The 23,237-nt window shown below is 45.5% G+C and overlaps 1 protein-coding gene across 2 annotated transcripts in view; it reads left to right on the top strand.

Annotated features, from left to right (window-relative positions):
• The window catches only part of map1ab (microtubule-associated protein 1Ab), a 44,113-nt gene that overhangs the window by 2,825 nt on the left and 18,051 nt on the right, over positions 1 to 23,237 (top strand). Inside the window, exon 3 of one of the 2 annotated variants that reach the window (XM_037450712.2) lies at positions 492 to 593. In XM_037450712.2, coding sequence (XP_037306609.2) covers positions 492 to 593 — 102 coding nt within the window. Of the gene's footprint in view, positions 1 to 491; positions 594 to 19,481; positions 19,564 to 23,237 lie in introns of those variants that run through there. The other variant, XM_037450713.2, reaches the window with a different exon arrangement.

Genomic DNA, 23,237 nt, shown 5'->3' on the forward strand with positions numbered 1-23,237 from the left:
CACTCATTTTAGTTTAAATTTAGTTAAATTTCAACTCGTGGATTCCAGCGATAAGTTGATGTGGGACATCTCCTCCTCATCCAAGTCTTTTTTTAAGGAATTGATGTAAATTATTTTGGAATAATCCTAAAACTCTCGCTGATGGAATCCAGAAGTTGCTAACAGGAGGTGTGTGTGTGTGTGTGTGTCTCCTGCTGTGTGAGATCTCCTCTCTGAAGGAGTGTGAGAAGCTGATCAGTTCATCACTGAGTCATTTCCTCTGATCCATCGAACTCAGATCAGTTTTTTATTGCCTGTGTTCATGTGGAAGCTTTACTTCTACATCATTAAGATGAAACATTTCATGATGACGAAACAATGACAAAACAACGGTTTCATTTAATTGTTCCTTTCATTTAAAAACTAGAAAAACAATCCACACTTGTAATTGAAAGATTTAAAATTATTTCATAATGATGATGAATCTTTCTGCGCCCCCCCCCCCCCGGCAGGAATTCGGTCGTGGGACGTTGACCCGAGGAGCTGCGACCTCGACCGGCAGCTGCAGCTGTTCATAACTCGTCACTCGGCCCATTTCTCCTCCGAGGTCAAAGGTCAGTGTGATGGGGCGCTCCCTGAGCCTAATGGACCGCTGGTATGCTTTTCACAATTTAGTGATCGCATTTACACACGCTGTCCATACCTGCCGGACGCTTTATTTTAACTGGAATGATATATATTTGATATATATATATATATATATAGATATATAAGATATTTGTTTGATATATATACTTATACTGTATATTTAAAATAAATTAAAAAGTTGCATTTGATATATCTGAATTGCATCAAAGCTTAACCGTATGTAATCCCCATGGTGACCGCTCAGGGAGTGTTTGGCCTGCGCGTGTGTGTGTGTGTGTGTGCGCGCGCCATGTGCCTCTCGTATTGATGCAATGCGATGATTTAAGGCTCAGAGCTCAGGTTTAAAGTACAAAAAATGCTGAATAGGCAATTATTTACATTCATACATCACTTTCCAGGTAAGAACCTGATGGGATCACACACACTTACACACACACACACACACACACACACATAGAGGGAAACAGACACAGGAGAGATTACTGCTGCACTGGTGGTCAGCAGAAGATGACACAGCTTTTTTTTCAACACAATTCTTAAAACCTAGCAAAGTGCTTTGTCTCCTTGGGGCGTCCACTCGGTCCTTCGGGGGGGCTGCTAGTGAGTCTCCTTCCTTTACAGCTGCTGACGGAGGCTTTTTAGTGCATCATTCCTTCAGTTCAGGCTCCATCTGGATTTCCCGAGAGAACAACGTTTGATCTTTGACCGCGAGATGATGGGCACGTAAAGATCTTTTCTCTCATGGATCCTGTTGATTTGGCCCTGAGGCGCATTGATTCCTGAATGGCGTGTTGTGTTCCCCCGGGCCCGGTCCAGTCGTGTTGAAAAGCTCGTGGGGCCGTAGCGGTCAGACGGGGACGTCCTGTCCTTTTCTTTTGTTGCGTTATGGGCTATTTTGTCTCAGATGGTTTCACTTTTTAAATAAGGCCGGAGGGCTGCGTATCGATCCCCCCCCCCCACACACAAGGCGGATCAATAGCAGTGGAAGGCGATCCGATGGCTGCAGGAACAGACGAGGGGATCAGATTGCTTCGGGTTGGCGGGAAAAATGTCCATTGTGGGAAAAGACGGCGGCCTCTTCCCTCCCCCTTCGATTGTGGCGCTGTGGGGGAAGAGAAGGGATCCATCGGATCGATCGGGCTCTGAGGCGCCGCTCCAGCTCAGTGCTGGCGTGATGTTGCGTGTTGATATTTCACGACGCTGAGGTGGAGGAGGGGGGGGGGTTGATGGAAACAGCAGATGCGCGTGTGCTAAGCCAAGCTGTTTATGAATGAATGAATGTCCTCAGTAAGTCGGTTGGGGTGAATTTGAGGAGTAAAAGTTTTAAGCAAGGTTGGAACCTCTGAAGGGAAGTTGGATCAGTCCTTTGCAGCTTGATTCCTCTCAAAGTACATCTCCATCTCACTCCCACATTGGGCCATTGTGTCCGAGGTGTCGGTATAATTGAAGTCCGGCTGCCATCAAAGACCCTTTTTAGCTGCGTCATGGTTGTCACAAAAGACAAGCAGTGACAAAGCTGGTTTTATCTTGCTTTTTTATTCCTCTTTTCTCCACCAAAAACAACAACAACAGCAACAACAGGAATTTAATCTCAGCTCGTCGCTGCGTTATCAAACAAAATCATATCAAACACCATTATGATTCAAAATGACCCGACTATGTGTTCAGAATAGTTCAATTATATCGTCAGCTTTCACAGAACACTGGTTTTTATTAAATATTTCCAAGGCTCTGAGCTTGTGTAGAATACAAAATATGTTGTCTTTTCACATTTTTCAAATCAAAACAGTATTGATTTTTTTTTTATCTCTCATTGTACATCAATTACTTGACCATAGTGTTCATACTTCTGAATTACACTGATTTCCTCTGCTCCATATTACCTTAACACTGACTAACTAACTATTCCATGCAGTGTCAAGGGTTAAAGACTGAATACTTCCAGTTGCTACCCGCCATGATGAAAATATGAGTCGTTTTCCAGTTTCCGCCACCAATAAAACTTCATTTAAACCCGCACAGGCCTCCCACCTCCCGGGTTAGTTGCCTTTGGATGAAAGCGTCGGCTAAATGACACGTAATGTAATGTAAGAATAGCTCTTACATAATTGATAGCTCAGAACTTCGATGACTCAGGGATGACACTTCCCTGGCTTCAACTAATGCCGATGTGATTTTACATCCATTATAATGCACAGACGCAGCATCCGTTTCAGAAAAGGCTGTCGGGACAGGTCATTTCTTCATTGAACAAAGCCCCCGAGAACGCTAGTAAGACCGAGGCAGGAGCTGTGACGTTCCCACAGGTCCAGGAGGTCCCTTTGAAGGGAGTCGGGAAAACATCAGGTCTCTCTTTGCTCCGCCTGTCTCTCTCTCTCTCTCTCTCTCTCTCTCTGCCGCTCGCTCGCTTTGAGGGAGATGTGGGCGCCGAGGAAGGAAGCAAAGTCAAAAGAATCAGTGGGAAAGTAAAAAGTAAAGTAGATCATTATGTTTGGATCCCCCCCCCCCCCCCCCCCACACACACACACATGAAATACTGTAGACATCCATATGAGAAGATACCAGGACAGTCTATGGATGTTTTATAATACAGACATACTGCTATTTATCGATCTCAACCGCACATTGATACAGTGAATGAATGAATGAATGAATGAAGGGGATTGATTGCAGTTTGGGTTCATTAGAAAAGTCGCTCATGTATTTAGATGTAGTGGTAAGAACATTACTTTTCATTCCACATAAACACTTTTCCCAATAATGTTTTTTCCCGCATGAGTTCCTTGAGGGGGTGGGGCGAACGGGGCCTTTCTGAGGCGACCTCATCCGTCCACGCACAGCAGTCCCGCTGCTGTATGCTAACAGATTAGCCGTGTAGCTGTCAGCACGCAGCAGCGTGACAGGAAACAGCCGTCGCCTCAGACATGGCGACGTCAGCAGGGAGAGGATGGAGCCGGCTGGGCGTTTGAATTGGGACGCGCAGGTCAGATCCGTCTGTTTTTGTTGGAGAGGTGTTCTGGTCTCTTGGCCTACACCCAAAATGAAAATGCACCACCGGAGCAGCTTTACTGTATTAATGCAAAATCACATTTTTTTTTTCCAGCACACAATCCACTGAGATCAAGCTAAAAGTTCCTCTTTAGTCTTTAGTCTCACTTCGGATAAGGCGTCATCAGCTGTAATCGCTCAGTCGCTTCTTTAATACCTAAAAAAATCAAAAATACCAGTTCAACACTGTGCATGTCTGCACACATGCACGGCCCTGCGAGTGCTGTATTTTAGGGAGCAGCGTGTCGCCCCCCCCCCCCCCCCCCTGTTGCTATAATGTATGCTTATCTGGAAGCGAAGGAGCCCTTTCTACATCCCCTCTAAGCTCTCATTGCCTTTATTTCTTTCATTTTTTATTTTCACTTCCTCATTGGAGGCTTAAATGAATATTTCACATCTAAATCTGCGTGATAGATGGCTTTAGATTCTTTGAATAATATCCTTTTAATGTCTTCCCTCAGCTCTCTCGTCATTTCTCTCCCCGACACTTTTTTCCTCTCCAAAAAGTCACGGCTCTATTTGCACTTTGCCTCTGAACTTTGAAACCCTCATTAGTTGCTTCTGAAGTTGTATGTGTGTGGTCACTATAATAACTAATAAGGAATTATTCACAATTTTTGAGCAGCTGCAATCGGCGCCGAAGAAGACATTACTTCCTTAGATTTAGCCGACAAATCATTTAGGTGTCATCATTTCTTTTTTGTATTTACATATTCCACCCACAGCTCCGAAAAACGTGGAAAATGTGTTCTAATAATCTTTTGAAATAATCTGAATAATCTAAAATAAGTGTGACCCTTTTGTGACTTTGGAGCTACTACGTCCAATCAGGAACCGTCACAGTCATTTATGTCTTTATGCTTTGTGTTCCGGGTTGAAAAGCAAGGATACAGATTACTTTTCTGCATCTGGACAAAACAAAACTAGTGTCAATCGATGCAAAGTAAACAAGCATATTGTGATGGGCGGAACATGGTGCTTCTCCTCTGGTCACCTACTTCTGATCATAAACATGACCTCACATTCAGGTTTTGCACCGTTAGCTGCTAGCTCCCACCGTGAGCTTTACAGAACCATATTAGCATTATGGAGGGGGGAGGGGGGAGTCTCTCAAGCGGGGCAGAGCCGTTGCTTTCCGGTTGCATCTCCAGACCCCTCCTGACTCTGATTTATGTCCCCCCCCCCCCTCCCCCCTGTGTCCGCCTGCTGTATTGGACGGCGAGAAGGAGACGTTTTCATCACCGCTGGGATAGATTCCCCCCCCCGAGGGGATCGATGGAGCAGAAGTTATGGCTGTGGAGCTGCGAGTGTCGGCATGGTTACAACTCCTCTGTGTTTACAGCAATCAACATCACTCGCCTCGCTTTAGATTGCATGATGTTTTTTTTTAATTTAGTTCCAAAAGGCTTCGTACACAAACTACTAAAAAAAAAGGTCCTCGTTATTCCAACCCAGTCTCCAAAAAAAGCGTGAAATGGCTACGTTGGTCCACCGTGATAAACGTAGTCATGTTACGTTTTCCCCCAAAATAACGTTACTATGTTACGTTTCTTTTGGCCCATTCATTTACATTGCTTTGCAAATAGGTCACGTGACTATCAAGTTTCCCGGTAGCGAAAAGAAAAACATGGCGGACGGTCAGCATAATCTCCGTGAAAAACACAATATTTTAAGAAAGCATCAGCATTTGTATGCATTTCGATGGCATTTCTAGCGAGAAGTATGCGTTATTCTTTCATAATCTTCTATCAGAGACTGTAGAAGACCTTCCGTTTATTCGTTTCTGCGAAGATTTGAGTGTCCCTTTGGCAAAGCGTGGCTACGCAACGCCTTTAACGGCGCATTATTAAAAAAACACTTCCAGTGGGGGCGTTACCGTAAAGAAGCGTTCAGCCTTAAAGCCACTAATCGCCAAACAAAACAAACTCAAAGCACTCGAATCACATTATGACTTTTTAAACATAAATTCCGTTATTTTTATGAGTTTTCAATGAAAGAATGCATCATTTCCGGGCGTAGGCATGCCCGGGACATCCCGAATTATGGGCAATTTTGATTTGTCCAGCTTTTTGACAGCTCCAGTCCCGACTTCCAATCACAGCCTCCTAAATCAATGACGCGCCTAAAACTCTCGGATCGAACATTACGTCTTGTTTACATGGGAAAGGGGGGCGGGGCTTCGCCCTCAGAGCGGAGCGTCATTTCTCGCTCCACACGTCTCCTCTTTTTACTGGCCAGGAAAACGGGCGATCTATCCCACGTGGGTCTGGCTCCATTCCATTGGCTCTGACGAATCCATAGAGAGGCGGGACTTATAATTTGCCCGGCAAACGGAGAGATTTGAGCTGCATTGCTTCCACTGTGCGTGAAGTGGCCGTGAGGCCTCCACTAAAGTCTCTCTCTATTTGTTCTGCTTTACTCAATAAAAGTAAAACCTTTACAGATATACTGTCCACACACTAGGCTAACATAATGGAGACTTCCAGGCTTCGTCCTTTATGTTTTATGGGGATAAAGCCCCTGTAAGTAGTTTTTTCCCAAGCAAATCTGAGTTTCTTCTTTTTTTGTGTGTCCCATACAAATATCAAAATATATATACTGATTTTCACATCCAAACACACTCACTTATGTTCCCTTTTATCATGACAACAAGAAATTTCAAGATATACCTTTTGCTTTCATAAATCATACAGTGTGTAAATGCCCAGCAGTGTACGGTCCGGGGGCCCCTATCGGGCCACTTGTTAGATGGTTCGATTAGTCTATCACTACTATACTTTGATCTGACGACTAATTTGCACATCATGCTCGTACCGGCATGGCTTCGCCCTTCCCAGGCATAGTTCATCATCTTCCGGGGTCCTATAGCCAGTGTTGGGAAAGTTTACTTTCTACATTAACTAGTTCAAAGTTTAGTTTACAAATTTTAAAAAGGAACTAGTTCAGTTCATAATTCAAAATATTTGAACTAAGTTCACGGTTCCAAAAAATGAACTAGTTCAGTTCTTTTTTTCCATACGTTGCTGCGAGCTATTTTTTTTTTAAATTATTGCCACAGCCCAGAACCACAGACAGCAATTATTTTATCAGTTTTAACACTGAAGCTATGCATCAGATTTAATCTTCTTATCCAATTTGAATCCTTATCCAACCAGGGTTTACATTAGCATTGAGGGGACAGCATTTCCCTAATGATTCTTTGATGCTATGTTGCTGTCTATTCACTCCACACTAGCAGCAGTTGCAGAGTTTACCCCTACACTACATTCTCAAACACATGCTGCTTAAATGGTCTTTTTTAAATAAGGAATTATTAAAAGAAAAACAGGACAGTAATCATTAAGGTGCAAATGTTTGCAAAGAAAGGTCAGATTCCTCCCATCCTCACCGACCTTGTCAGTAACTTCATAAACTCTTTAAAATTATTATACGCCGCCTCTTTGCTACACTTATTAATGCGCGTTTATGGTGTGTTTTCTATAGAAATCTGGTACCCCATTGAACGATGTTAAGCTGAACGAACGCGCCGTTCATAGACACCAGAATGAACGAGAACAGTGACGTTCATCGGGCATTAATACAGTACGTTGAGTTCACGTTCGCCCAAAATATCAACAAGTTTATGAACGCGTTCAGGCACAACACTGTCCCAAAAGGGCCGGGATCGCACCTCACCCAGCATGCCTCGGCCTTCACTTTTTTCACTACAGAGTTTTGTTGCACCCTGTGACTCCGGCGTTAGACTCCTTCGACTGAGTTTTAAGATGGGTTGGATGGGTTACTGACTAAAATTTATGCCCCCACCCCCTAACTGCCTCAGGGAAACTTGTAAATATAATAAGTCAAATAAGTCAAACAAGCAAGTTGTATCTGGTTTAACCCTTTTATTCCTGTAGGCGTTTTTTAGGTCTCATGCTGGAAATTGCATTTACACACTAAAACTAGGATAACGCATGTCTGATGATAGTGACAGTGAGTCTGTCGATCAAGATGAGGATGGAGACATAGTAGAGGTTGAAAATCCTCCTTGTTGAACACCCCACAATACATTCTGTGCTCCCTCTGGCATAACATTTCTAATGATATCATGTCCCCCCCTTCAGTATTTTAAGACATTCTTCAGGTTATTGTAGGCCAGTTGAATGTGTATGCCATACAATTTGACACAAACAAGCCCTTTAAGTTTACATGTTTTGTATGTGGATTTTGTACATACAGTGTTGGTCATTTCATTTCTTTGTTTAATATTTTTGAATTTATGTTTGAATCCATTTGTGGTTAATGTGCTCAAAATGCACTACTTTCTTAATGCTTACATTGCTTGTTTGACTTATTATATTTACAAGTTACCCTGAGGCAACAGACCTAAATCAAGTTAGGGGGTGGGGGCATATATTTTAGTCGGTAACCCATCAAACCCATCTAACAAGTGGCCCGATAGGGGCCCTCGGACCGTACACTGCTGGGCATTTACACACTAAAACTGTATGATTTATGAAAGCAAAAGGTATATCTTGAAATTTCTTGTTGTCATGATAAAAGGGAACATAAGTGAGTGTGTTTGGATGTGAAAATCAGTATATATATTTTGATATTTGTATGGGACACACAAAAAAAGAAGAAACTCAGATTTGCTTGGGAAAAAACTACTTACAGGGGCTTTATCCCCATAAAACATAAAGGACGAAGCCTGGAAGTCTCCATTATGTTAGCCTAGTGTGTGGACAGTATATCTGTAAAGGTTTTACTTTTATTGAGTAAAGCAGAACAAATAGAGAGAGACTTTAGTGGAGGCCTCACGGCCACTTCACGCACAGTGGAAGCAATGCAGCTCAAATCTCTCCGTTTGCCGGGCAAATTATAAGTCCCGCCTCTCTATGGATTCGTCAGAGCCAATGGAATGGAGCCAGACCCACGTGGGATAGATCGCCCGTTTTCCTGGCCAGTAAAAAGAGGAGACGTGTGGAGCGAGAAATGACGCTCCGCTCTGAGGGCGAAGCCCCGCCCCCCTTTCCCATGTAAACAAGACGTAATGTTCGATCCGAGAGTTTTAGGCGCGTCATTGATTTAGGAGGCTGTGATTGGAAGTCGGGACTGGAGCTGTCAAAAAGCTGGACAAATCAAAATTGCCCATAATTCGGGATGTCCCGGGCATGCCTACCCCCGGAAATGATGCATTCTTTCATTGAAAACTCATAAAAATAACGGAATTTATGTTTAAAAAGTCATAATGTGATTCGAGTGCTTTGAGTTTGTTTTGTTTGGCGATTAGTGGCTTTAAGGCTGAACGCTTCTTTACGGTAACGCCCCCACTGGAAGTGTTTTTTTAATAATGCGCCGTTAAAGGCGTTGCGTAGCCACGCTTTGCCAAAGGGACACTCAAATCTTCGCAGAAACGAATAAACGGAAGGTCTTCTACAGTCTCTGATAGAAGATTATGAAAGAATAACGCATACTTCTCGCTAGAAATGCCATCGAAATGCATACAAATGCTGATGCTTTCTTAAAATATTGTGTTTTTCACGGAGATTATGCTGACCGTCCGCCATGTTTTTCTTTTCGCTACCGGGAAACTTGATAGTCACGTGACCTATTTGCAAAGCAATGTAAATGAATGGGCCAAAAGAAACGTAACATAGTAACGTTATTTTGGGGGAAAACGTAACATGACTACGTTTATCACGGTGGACCAACGTAGCCATTTCACGCTTTTTTTGGAGACTGGGTTGGTTATTCGACTCACCTTCAGTGTGCAGCTGGTTCGAGGGGACGGTTTATTGTGCAGACTGAATCTCAAGTGACATTGAGCTCGGGTCAACTGTCTTTTGCATAATTGACTTTGTACCTTCAACGTCCTCAATACCGCTGTCAAATGTAATTATTAATTAATTATTAATTATTTAATATCATCACGAAATACAAATTAAAGTAAAATCAATATTTAAAAGTACAAAACTTATGTTTCAATGCAAAGAAAAGAAAAGAAAATCCTAAAACATAGATCACTGTGGTCAGAGCTTTCATCATCTATCCGTATCCATGTGGGCCTCATTGATCTCCATCATCATCATCATCATCATCATCATCAGCAGCAGTCTCTGCTCTCATTGGCTGTAACAGCACTCAAGGTAACCCCCATCCTAATTCTGCTATGTAACAGTGTCCTGACCCACAGTGTGACACAGCAGTTCTGTTCACAATGTCGCAGCGTGTGTGTGTGTGTGTGTGTGTGTGTGTGGGGGGGGGGGGGGGGGACTCATCCCTCTCAATAGGAGTAGGCGACGCGTTGATTCAAGGTCACACAGTCACACTCTTCCTATACTTTAGGCCAGACTGTCACAACACACAGACACACACACACGGGTTCCTCTTTCTCCTACACACACAGCTGGGGGGTCATGGGAGTCGGCTGGCGTTTTGAAGTAGCTGTCCGCTTCCATCTCGGCGGCCCTGAGCTGGACCCACGTGGAGAGACAGTTTCCGCTGAGTCGACTCCTTTTTCCTTCCGCCTCTCTGCACGCCGTTGTGCTTTCTAGTAATGTGAATTTCAGCACTTCAGACGAGTGCCTTCTGATTTGCAGCCGAGGCTCATGGGTATTTTAGTGTTCAGGAAACATTGTCACTGTGTAACATTGAGGTTATCGTAACACACAGGCCACATTTACTGAAAACGCACAAACAAACAATTGTTTCCTGTCCCAGTAATTCAAACCACATTCTTTGCGGTGTCATTAACCCGTTCAGGTGACTCCCCACGTTTAAATCCGAATGGACCCGAGTGAGTCCACAGCTGTGTGCTAATGCTAATCCAGCAGCGTCAGCACCGACCCGTAATCCACCTGAGGTTGCCTCCCCCTCCCCCCCCTCTGCGCGTGGGCAAAAGAGCGGATCTGTGAAGGTGTATTATTTTGAATAAAGGACAGCTAATCTGAGCGAGAGGGCCGGCGTGTCTAAGAATAGCTTCTCAGGTGGAAGACGTCTGGCTTGGCGCCGCAGCGAGGAGCTCGCAGGGCCCTTTAGCACCGTCACCACGGAGTCCAGTGGATCCTTCCACAGCCTCCTCTCTGCAGCAGTGAGGAGCTGCAGCAACAGGAGGAGGAAATATCCAGAGAGCATCTCACAGCCGATCCGCCTTCTCAGCGTGGGACGGATCGGAGCGTGGCCAGCGCTTCTCAACTGGGTTCGCTTTATTGTTTTAATGCTTTGTTCATCACATGTCATCAATGCAAATGGAGTGTTGACTCCCCCCCGACCACGAGAGACACACAGTCTGAGAGAGAGAGAGAGAGAGAGAGAGACACCCTTCCAAAGTGGCTCATTGCGTCATACATTATTTAGAAACCTATTGAATTATGCAAAGCTTTGATATTGATCCCAGGACTTGCCATCACTGCAGTCTGAAGAAGGAAAAAAAGAGGACGAGAGACATATAGTTAGAAAAGGAACAGGAATACATCCTGCAGTAATGAGCTTAAAAATGGAGCCCACGGTCAAGTTGTGGTTAAGGTAAGGAGACCAATAACTTACTTTAGTGGTAAAAGATGAATGTATGTATACACATATATGTATATATATATATATACCTGCCCCTGAGGCAAAGTTTATTTGTATTCTCTTGTCAAGAGTAAAGAATCTCTCTGGTCAGGTGTACACGACAATACATAAAGGTCAACAACAAATGAGAATAACTTAAGCCTGAAGAGGAAACACACCCACACACCCACACACACAAATACATAAAACCCACAATACTCGATAATGTATTTGAGGGATTCGCATTAAGCTACATTCCATTACGCAGATGGAGAAGCTGTGTGTGTGTGTGAGAGAGAGAGAGACCTGGCTCACGTGACACAGAGTCAACAACTAAACACAAACTCATCGATGTTGTGGGCGGACATTCTGCACACGACCTGTCAGCAGCGTGATTGCACTGAGTGGGCGGGGCTCTACGTGCCAATTTACTTCTGCGACGATTTGTTTTTAACTGCAAAAGTATCTTAAGACTCTGTTTGTGGAGGGGCCCTGACTTAAAATGTGCTTTTGTGGCCTAACTTTTGGGTTCCTCAGTTAATAACAGTTAAAACATCTTCTCCCTCTACTATTTTGTATTTTATTGTTTGAGACAATAACGTTGCTTCAGAGTTGTTTTATTTTGATTTCTTTATTCTTTTTGTATTGGTACAAACTACATTCACATACATTACATAATTTAATATTATATATTTTCTTATTTTCTGCCCCCCCCCCCCCCCCCATTAAAAATAAAATAATTTAATTCTCAAGTTGTTGATAAACAAAACAGATTCCTTCATTAAGCTCCGCGCATGCACCACTCACTCAATCACAAACGCACGCACGCACGCACGCACAGCTCAGGGCCGTTGCCTCCCACCCTCTGCTTACAAGAAGCCCCCCCCCCCCCCCCCATGCGGGGGCCCGGCAGTGAATGAGTTACCGCTGGCGCAGTGTGTGAGCCGTGCGCGCCCCTCCCCGCCCGGAGCGCACGCTGCTGCCCGGCTCTCAGCAGACGGATGTTGCCGCATCTCGGCGCGCCGCGCTCCGCCGCCAGTCTGCGTTCGTCTCCAAATGTGCCAAATCTCCTCCTCTGTCCCCGCTGTCTCCGCCCGACGCACGCACGCGCGCACACACGCGCACGCGTGCATCCGCGCACCCCGCCGACGCTCCTCTCCCGTTTCTAAACACACAACTCTCCGGAGAAGTGGCACATCATCCAGTACGGTACGTAAACTGTTTCTTGTGTTTTTTGCGCCTTTCTGCGCGCAGTGGATTGCGGCGGCGGCTTTCTTCAGATGCCGTGGAGCGGCCGCTGCGCATTTTATGCCCTGATTTCTCTCTCTCCGAACGCGACATTTACTCCCAAACAACTTCGTGTCAACCGGTTCACTTCTACTATAATTTCTCTCCGAGTGGTTCTCCTCATCTCAAAAATCGGGAACGCAACGTTTACCTTTTTATTTTTTTATTTTTTTTTAAAGCGCAGCGTTGTTGACGTCGCGCAAAGCGGAGAGAATGTCTGCGAGCAAATAGGGCATGAGACAGCATAAACTCGTTAAGTCACCCTCCCAAATCTACCTTGACATAAGAGGAGGCATGCGAGGTTCAAACGGGATTCCAGTCCTTTATCCAAAGTAACGGGATTAATACAGCTCGTAGAACAGTAGGTGCCTAAATCTGTTTGATCTGAAAATCTGTACATCAGCCAAAAGAGGAATCACCTGTGTACGAGCTACAGTACCCACTTATATTAATATATTATATTGTTATTAGAGCAAACAGAAGAGATCTTTGAGGATGTAGGGGGCAGGTCTACTAAACGGAGCCTTTCTTTTTTTCTGCCCAGTCACTGTGGCTCGACACCTTACGCGCAGGTGATGCAGGTGATGCAGATGAACCCCGTGGCCCCCGCAGACACTCGGGTTGTGTGTCTGTGGTGTCATTGCCACGGCGGCCATTGTAACGGGATGAAGTCGTTCTCCGGGTTCTGGTCCAGGGGAGGACAGGTGACCAGGTTCAGACCTGAGTGCACAAAGAGAGGAGAGAGGTCGTGTGTGTGTGTGTGTGTGGGGAGGGTGCGGGTGTGGGGGGGTGTGGGTGTACTCTGAAATATAACTGTTTTGTGATGATTCATTCATGCCGAGGATGTTACCGCTGCTGTTGCAATGTGACCATCCTTCTCTCAGTGTGTGTGCGTGTGTGTGTGTGTGTGTGTGTGTGTGTGTGGTGGGCAGGAATGACTAGTGTTTCCAGGAAAAGCCTTCATTGCTCAGTATTAGCATTCATCCCGGGTTGTTGAGTTATCACCAACCCGTCGGTGTCTCTAGCTTCCTCTGCTGGTGTCCTGGGACTTGGTGTTTTTTTCCAGTGACTCAGCAGAGGTGGTTCGACCTGGCCTCTGTGTGTGTGTGTGTGTGTGTGTGTGTGTGTGTGTGTGTGTGACTGTCTAATCTGATCTAATCTGTGATTGTTTGTATGCATGGCCGTGTCTCAGTAATTGCTTTACTAATCCCAACCTTCATTTTTGGATGAAATTGAGCCGTCGCTTCGATAATCTTGTGTCATAAAAGATTTCCTTCCGTTTTTGCAGTGTAGATTTTCGGTGGTCAGGGATGAAGGTGCATCACTCCATGACTTTGTTTGGGAACGATACCAAGAGTAGAAACAAGTCTTTTTCTACTCGTCACAGAGTCCTTCTGTCAGGTTTCACTCTGATGAGTAAAGGATGGAGCACTTTAACGTCCTGCTTGAGTTGGGATGATGTTTTTTTTAGTCTAAATAAAAAAGGAAGCAAATTTGAATTCTGTCTAGCAGTCAATAGGCTTTGTTTTAGGGTGTGGTTTGTCAGGTAGACGTGTGTCTTTGTTTCATTTGATAACTTAAACCCTTTCAAAGTAGGTTTTCAGCTCATGAAAGTTAGTTTTTGAAAACCTTCCTGTCGTGTAAAAATGTTCTCTAAATGTTCTCTGTACGTAGCTCCACCCACTTGTGTCACCAGAGGCCAAACGCGTTGCATCAACATGTCCGGGTCACTTTTTTGCTCCTCGTGGTCATGCGCCCAAAACAACGTTAAAGAAACAAACCTCGAGTCGGCACGGTTCCGATCTCTAAAGGTACCACGGAGCAAGGCGGCGTCAGGGATCGCATACGATAACCCGAGTGGTTAGTGGTTGGGCGCTGAGTCACAGTTTGACATTTGCTTCCCACGCCTCGGCCCTCACCTCCCACAGCGACGGCCTCGAGGTTTCCACGTGAAAGCAGAGGAAGCGGCACGAGCGGCACGGGGGGCGACTCGTCCAACCCCGAGTGGAACAGTGGATCCCTTTTACTAGAGCAGATGTTCATGTAAACACCAACATCTTGCTGATAAAGAGCCACTGAGCCACTGCCGCATCGCAACTATTCTAACGATCTCAAAGGAATGTCGCCAATAACGGCTTAAAAAAACCAACACGACGGTTTCACAGTAACACATTCACGCAGTTTTCCTTATAAGAACGTGTCGCAGCATGAACAAGACATGACTAATTAAAGGGGACGCAAGTGTGATTAATTGATGACTACGTGCGATGCCATCCTCCCACCTGGAGGTCAAAGGTCAGCGCCTCTTGATAAACAGCTATTCTACAGCGGGTGGGTGTTATTATTGCAATTATGCTGTTGATGAACTGACACCCTCTCACGGGTTGTTTGCTCTGACCAAACAGTTAAGAGTAAGACTTCTGAAGTAAATCTCTGTTTGAATAATAGTTTATCAGAATAGTGGCGTGTTATTTTTAGTTAGATTTGATATCAGTTAATCAGATTTACTCTACTGCACGGCTGCAGATCACAAAACCTTCCACTCGTCGAGCATTTCGAACCGCTGGAACACTTGTCGCACGCCGACCCGAGAGGTTTTCCCCCGCGTGTCGGCCGCGTGTCGGGAGTAAAACCGGGTCACCGCCCCTCCGGCAACGCGGCGCCTGAAGGCCTCGCACGGCTCCGAAGCGCAACGCGGCGGAGCCGCGATGGTCGACGTACTTCATTAGGCCGTCTTATTGAAAGTCTCAGCCCTCTTACGTCGTTGGGTAAGTGCTCGCATTGGGCACATTAGACGGCTTTCTAATTGGGAGCCAACTTGATTATGTAAATCAGCAGGGCAGCGCTCGAAATCGGCTTGAACCAGCTTTCTCGTGCATACCAGCCGGGCTTTGAGCGACCCTCTCGGGTCCGAGGATTTGTTGGTTACCCCGTTTTTTTAGCTCACTTCAGGCTGCGCCCTTGTCCTCCGCTGGTCCACCATCAGGTCCGGATTTGAGGTCGATACTGACCATCAATGACGTTGAACACGGCAGGCGCCACGGGGGCTACACGCCGCGTCGGCATCGCCCTTGTGAGCAGGTCGCCGTGGTTACGTTGGCCCTCAGCAAACCAGGTGATCCGATGTTCCGTCGTGACGCAACAATAACTCGCAGTCTTGCGCACAATAAATATGACGAAGCCTCGTTAAACCCTTCAGAGGCGTCGCGATGAAGGGGCCCCTCGGCCGATCCATCACTTTACACTTTACTCCCCCCCCCCCCCGTCCACTGTCGAACGCCGATGCCCCGCGAATAAGAACAAACGACCATCGCAGCCGCACAAAACTCCCAAAAACGTCTGCACGTTCTGTCGGCTTCTGGAGACCCAGACAAAAGGGGGGCGAGTGAAAGAGCGGATCCTGAGCCGACAACAATGGAGGCAGAAAAGAGGGGAGGCTCCGGCGGGGGAGAATGCAGCAGTGAGCAGGCTTTGCAGTGCTTTTTGCACCTCCCTATTTGCTCTCCCCTCTGAGTGTAGGGGAGTGCGTGTCCATGTGTGTGTGGAGAAGAAGATGTACAGTTGTGCAGCAAATCGCTACGCTGTGTTTGTAATGTATTTATGCAAAAAAAGAGAGAGGCCGCTTCGACTCTTCAGTTCAGTTCAAACCGATGCGACAAACTCGTCTGCCCCTCCCTCTCTCGGCTCTCCCCCCCCCCGCTGAGTTTCCTGTTTATTTCTGAAGACGATGTAAGTCTCTGGGTGCAGGAGCTGCGTTCGGTTTCCTTCTCTTTCTTTACCTTCGCTCTGCCTCTTTTCTAAATTGGCCACGTCAGATGTTTCTTACACCCACATCCAAACGTTTTAGTTTAATTTCTCTCGTTTTGATTCTAGCCCCAGGGGGTTATAGAGCACAAACAGATGGGCACAGATGCACGCGTTGAGCAGGCGGCGAGGAACATTATGCAGCTTTTTAATTTAGTTTTTTAAATTTTTTTTATGAAAAGCTGAAGCCGAAATCTGCAGAGAAGAGAATGAATGTCAACGTAAGAAAGAGAGAGAGAGATAAAAGAATCGGCATGTTGACCAGAGGAAGGAAGGCAGTGGGTGACACAGAGGGACAGACAGGCCGGAGAAGGAGACCCATGCTGATGGCGGCCATGTTGGGTCGGGGGGGGGGGGGGGGGGGTCCAAATCACAGAAGAACAACAAATGGCAAAATACCTCCTCAAACATTGTTGTTCAGCTTTGACTCAGTGGCTCTAGCAAAGCTCTGCTGACATCTACTGACATGAATAACTGACAACGTGGTTTAGGTGTTTGCCCAGTTGCCATGGTGACCCGTTTGCATGTGAGTCGGCACAGCGACGTTTCGCAGCATTTTCTCGGGAAAGCTGGGCGTCAAAGTTCTATATTTCTTGATAATGATTTGAAGAACCTTTCCAAACTCAAAGCTCAGGGCCGGCTCATGTTTTTCCATCATAGTTGTTTTAATGTGTCATTAATTCATTTACTTACACATTTTGGCAAACAGAATCACGTTTTTCTGTCTCTATTACAACATACACTATATTATTTTTCCTGGATATTATATTCTGGTATGTGTATGAAAACGGTTTAAGGTTTTGGTGCATGATACCAGATATAAAAAAGTAAAGTCACCAATGGGCCGAATCAAAGCATTTCATCACGAAAGACTCCTTTTAATAAACCGAGCAACAAGTTCAAGATGCTATTTTTCTGGTTTCTTTTTTATGAATCATTACAACAAACCCTGTGCGTGTGTATGTATGTGTGTGTGTGTGTGTGTGTGTGTGTGTGTGTGTGTGTGTGTGTGTGTGTGTGTGTGTGTGTGTGTGTGTGTGTGTGTGTGTGTGTGTGTGTGTGTGTGTGTGTGTGTGTGTGTGTGTGTAAAGTAAAAACGAAATAATGAAGCTCAACCTGCATCTCGCTGAACAAAGCAGGTTTGACAATGCTCTTCAAGCAGGGACTGAGGAGAGAGATAATAACTAATGAGGAGTCCGTGTCCATGGTAACCTGCCCTTCACCCCTGTAATGTGAAATAACTTTGGGTTTTTTTCACAGTGACAAAGACAAGAAAGGCTTTTTACACAATTGTCAAACAGTCACTCGTGGCACACAATAGGAGAATAATTACCTCAAAATGTGTTCAAATTTGTGAAGAAATGATTTAATGACGTGACCAATATTATTAATATATATGTTGTTATTTTAAGGATGATGTCAGTCCAAAGTATTTGAAAATATGGTTTATTTAATTAACAGGTCATTTATAAGCAGGCTTTTTTTTTCGCATTACTAAAGTTTAAAAAGGACTTTTGAACCTGCAAACAGAACAGAAGATTTGAAAAGCATAAACCAGCTGGAGAGTCCTGAAATAAGCCTTTGTGCATTTTGATCCAGATCCACGAGCCAAAGGAACTGGAACGCGCTGCTTTTTCTCCTTCTTTTATAAATACTTTGAATTGACCGCAGCCGATAAATAACAGCGACAGCTGAGGCCGTTTGCTCCAGTTTTCCTTCCGAGCCACAGTCAAAGATTTGGTTCTACGTGTGCCGATCACACACATAGAACCCCCCCCCAGAGGATACCTCCTGGACTTGGATCATCACCGACGTTATCGTCCATCCAAAGCCACGTAGATATCTGTGATAAGCTGTCGTTACTGAGCGGGGGGGGGGGGGGGGGGAAGGGACGCGAACCCGCACGCTGGCACTTTTAAAGCCACCTTAAGCTGGGAGTAAATCCCCGAAGGGCCCGATGCCTCTCAGGCAGGAGCCCGATGCTCTGAAGCGGATTTTACAGCCCTTCACTTTTTCTTTTTCCTCCATCTTCCAAACTTTCTGCGTCCATCTGGGGAGGAGAGCTCCTTGTCTCCCTTTAGCATCGTGCTGGGTCTCCCCCCCCCCCCCCCCCCCTGTAGTGCGCGGCTTAACGTCCACATCTGCACTGTGGATGTTAGGAGTCGTTCCGTCGTGTTGTTGCAGAAGAAGAGTCTTCCTCTTTGTTTCATGCACATGAGGAAGGTTTCAGACTCTTTCACCAGCGTTTAATAAAACACAATAACAAACGCAATTATAATAATTATATATATAATAATAATAAAATAGAAGCCTCCCTTTTAACACAACATAATACGCAAAGGTTCCGTAGACACATGGGAATGTTTCTGGATGCAGCCTGAACACAGAAGGCTCATTAATGGGGGTGTTTATACTGTTGCACAGCGAGGGGAAATAGGCCTTTAGACGGTGGAAGGGGGGGGGGGGTCACAAGGGACAGCGGTGATGTCATGGTTGGCACGCTGTGGACCGGACTCTAAGAGACGGAGACACTTTGCCAATATCCTCCTGCTGCCCTTTTCTAGCAGCGGCTCTCACTGCGTTTTCATGCCTGTCGTCTCTTTCAGGGGGGGGGGGGGGGGGGTCAGTCAGTCAGTCGCCTGTTTCTTCACTCTCTGTCTATATTATGTCATGATGCTTCAAAGAAATGACAAACGTTGCTGCAAGTGCAATTTGGACGTATTAATCCTTTTCCTTCATTATTAATGCAATAAATGCTACAAGTAATGCTACTACTTTAGCAGAGAAAGACGTAACTCCCCTTCTGCGCACGTTAGTGCACGTGAGTTCCAGGCTGGAAAATATATGTATAATTGCAATTTGATACAGGACTCATTTAAAGGAGACAATTCGTTTTTTTTTTTTAAATGAGCTTAAACATTCCTCAATACGTCTACTGAAAATGTCCAATTTGGAAAACTGTTTGTTTCAGACATTAATGTTCCCCAGGCCGTGAGTTTGTGGATGTGGGAGGTGTAGGGCGTCACCATGGCGATGTGCTGCAACAAAGACTGAATGAACGACCTCAAAAGGAGCTCAGAGGCCCTTCGAGGAGCGTCAGAACGGGAGGAGACAGGGCGGCTGCTGTTATTGAGCTCCACTCAAGTCTGCTCCAGAAGTCTCACGCACCGAAATACCAAAGAGCTCCGACTCTCTCGATGACGTCTTTCCCCTCTCGGTGTGTCAGGCGTGGCGTTAGCGAGGTGAGGCCTCCAGTCGAACCAGGTGAGGAGTTGTCCTGAAAAGTCTGGAGAGGTTAGCCATGCGCTTTGGGATAATTCTGCCAATATCGTCCTCTGTCATCTCCTCAATCATGAGTTATGAATGAGGCCAATGCTGATGATGGAGCGAAGAACCCGAGTTAACGATGCGAGGGCAAGGTTTTCAAAAATTGATTTGTACATTTTTAATGTCACATGATAAATTATTTTTTGTGGCTGTCATTGAAACTTGTGAATTACGCACCTGTGGGTTCAGTGGAAGGAAGAGATGAACGTGTCACAGGAGTGTGGGATCAGTCTTAATTAAGTCTTAGAGCCATCAAATAAATAACACTCTTAAACCGGCAGGTTTAACATTCCTCAGGTTTCTGTTGGATGTTCCAGATGTGTCCTTCCTTCAAAGTGTTTGACAAAAAAACAACTAAAACTCCCTGTGCTGTCAGCGGGCTTTAGTGGGCGCAGAGGGGTTCAGCAGTGTGTGTGTGTGTGTGTGTGTGTGTGTGTGTGTGTGTGTGTGTGCACTTGTACTTATGCTAGCGGTTAGCACACCGTTCACTCCGTTAGCTGTTAGCCAACCGCACCGCTATTCGATGCTGACATAATAATGTGAGCACCCCATGAGGATCGGTAACTTCAATGGGCAAAACTACTGGGAATCCAATGAAACAAATGGATACCTTTGGGGATTGGCTACAAACAAGTTTTAGACATAACCTTTCCAACCATTTTGACCCATTCAAATACACATTGGATACTCGTGCTTTTGCTTCTTCCCCAGAGACACAGAACTCTTAACAGGGCACAAAGGCTGAGACGGATTAGTAGTAACCGAACGCGCCGCGCTGCCAAATCACAATTACAGGAACGAGAACTAAAGCTTCCTGTCGCCGCCGTGAGCTAATGAGCAGGTTCGTGACCTCAAGTGACGTCATTTTGGCACGAGGAGCTAATTAATCTGAAACGCCCGGGTTTGATTATAGCGGTTCATAGTTCACTGATGTTATATTAGATGACATAACATTAATCAGTTTGCATTTTAATTTATTTGCCATGTTTGGGAGTGACAGGATGCGTTTCAATGGCCTGCACTGCAGTGGTTTTAGACACTAGCACACGATGATAGGGCGGCCTATGGCGACCTAATTCATTTTCCGACCCACTTCACATCACTTGGTCTCTGAGCTCGGGCGAAAGCTCCCAGTCCGACGGAAGGAATGAGCTCCCATTAGGAAAACGAGATTAAGACCAGCAACCTCTCTTAATCTGACATATGATGAAGAGTGAGGCATCAGTTCAGCTCATTACCCAACATCACTTTGTTTTAATTTACTTTACACTGAAAACAAGATGAATGCTGCAGGAAAGGCCTGGCGAAGCAGAGCGTATCAACCATTTCTTTAACTAGTCCTGGCTGTGACCTTTTCATCGCAGGGGTCAAGGCTTGACCCTCTAACACAAGTGTTGAACGCTTTGACCTCGTTCGTATGTGTGTGAGCTGATTTGCTTTCCTGGCATGAAACTTTCCACCGTCATATGTTCTATGTTTAGAACAGGATGTCAGATCACAACGAGGACTTTTACTTTTGTAACGAGGAGCTGTCCTTGGTACCACACACTTCACGAAAAAAAACCCCACACCCAGCTTTGAACACTACAGCCTGAACTGGATTTCACGATAACTCACCTGCGACTAAAACTAAACGGCTCAGAACCTTTTGACAAGCCGTCTTCGTATTGCGTGAACCCCCTTGCCTCCGTGAATGTGGAGCAGGCTATGTGGAGCAGCGGGCCGGGCCTCGCTCCACCGCTGCTCCGCTTTTGTCGCCTTTAAACGGGGCGCTCTCGATTTAGGAGTTCAGGCGTGGATATTTATATCAAGCAGGTCAGCCGAGGGGGAGACGAGGAGAATGAGCAGAAGCACCGAGGCCCGTCCTTCCTTCTTTTTCATCCTATTTAATTTTGTCCCCCAAAAAAATTGAAAATGCACTAAAACCAGCTCCACTTTGTTTATTTTTGACTAATTTCCACCTACATCGTCTCATTAGGGCCCGAAATGTGGATTCATCCACTGCTGAAAATAGTTCCTTCCTGCCCCTGAGTCTGATGAATAAAACCACATTCCACAGCAGTTTAAGGAAAGTACTGAGAGCATTTTAAGCTGTTTACTCATGAGCTTATTTGTTGGTTTTCATGGGATTTGTTGACAGCCAGTGAATAATGCCTGCGTTAAAACTCACATTATATATCAAAAAGTATATTGACTGTTGTCCAAATACATCAGCTGATAACCCAGATGTTGTTTTTTACTGTAAAATGTGTCCTTTGAAACGCCATATTGGCCAATCTATGATTATCTGATCCACCATCAATATAGAAGTTTCAATTGGGCTAAAGTAGATGTAAAAACAGGACACACCCTTGAAAAGAGTAAATTAATTATTAGAATCCTCCATCAATTCCTTATTTATCTTTTCTATTTTTAACTGGTCACTCAGCCGCTCAAATGAAGTCTGGAGTTAAAGGGAGTTTTTTTTTTTCTTCTTCTTTTTGTCACGAACTGAGTGAACTGCAGAAAAGTGTCACAATAGTATGCTAATGACGCTCTGCACAGGCACATTACGGAGTTACAGGACCAACCGATATGACGAGAAGAAGCTCAGAGTCTTTAAGATGGATTCGGCTGACGAGGGGAAAGCAGGGAGCCTTAAACCCTCCACACAAACGAGGGGGTCTTTAACGCGGGGACCGACAGTCCTTGTGAGCACGTTCAAGCCTTTTGAAAGCTGAAAGTCACTGGATGTGAAAGCACGACGCGCCGTCTCTGGCGGGGGGGGCCAGATGAATTCACATCGCTGAGGGGTAATTTACAGCCTTTTTTATTTAGTAGAACTTGAAGAGCACTGGATTTAAAAGACTGGCTCCGTGACGGATGTGCGTGTGTGTGTGTGTGTGTTTTTTTGTTGCCTGGTTGTTAATAAACGGAGCTCTAGTCGGACTGTTCAAAGACCCACAGTGCGGTTCACAGGACGGGGCTGACATGTGGCAGCGCTGATGTGTTTATCCGAGGCGTGTCTTGACGCACTGCAGGAGGGAAGTCGATACCCACCTTGACTCCAGTCACGGGGAAATCCATCCGTCTTCCGATGTGACGGCGGCCTGTAGGCCGAGCTCATCCGTCACGGGTCCAATGTACACAATCACGCGTTCGCTTGACGTTGTTCAGGGACGCGTAGGATGACTGTGAATATGTTGTTATATACGGATGTATGTGGATGTGTCCTATTGCTAGCTTGTAATTAGATTGACCGAGAAAAATGAGGCCCAAAATAATACATGATCTATAATGTCAAGGATTGGACAAAGTCAGACAAGTTTTAATTTTTTGACCTAAAAGATTATTATCATGGTGGTTTGCACAGACATTGATGCAGCTCGATACTTTAAACAGTCATAAGCTGTAAAGTAGGCGGGACCTTTGGAGTCATCGAAGCCTCTCCTGCGGTGCCAGTGAGGGAGCAGCAGTGGCCTTCAGAGCGCCTTTTGTTGTCATGGTACCGTGTGGTACCAGCCTGCGGTCTCAGCGAGCGGTCACCCTGCACACGCCTATGTGCCCCCCCCCTTCCACGCGAGGCCCGAGTCATCGCTTTGTGAAACCGGGCCGATCCTCCTGAGGTGTGA

Source organism: Pungitius pungitius, chromosome 6 (genome assembly GCF_949316345.1).
Source record: "Pungitius pungitius chromosome 6, fPunPun2.1, whole genome shotgun sequence".
NCBI lineage: Eukaryota > Metazoa > Chordata > Actinopteri > Perciformes > Gasterosteidae > Pungitius > Pungitius pungitius.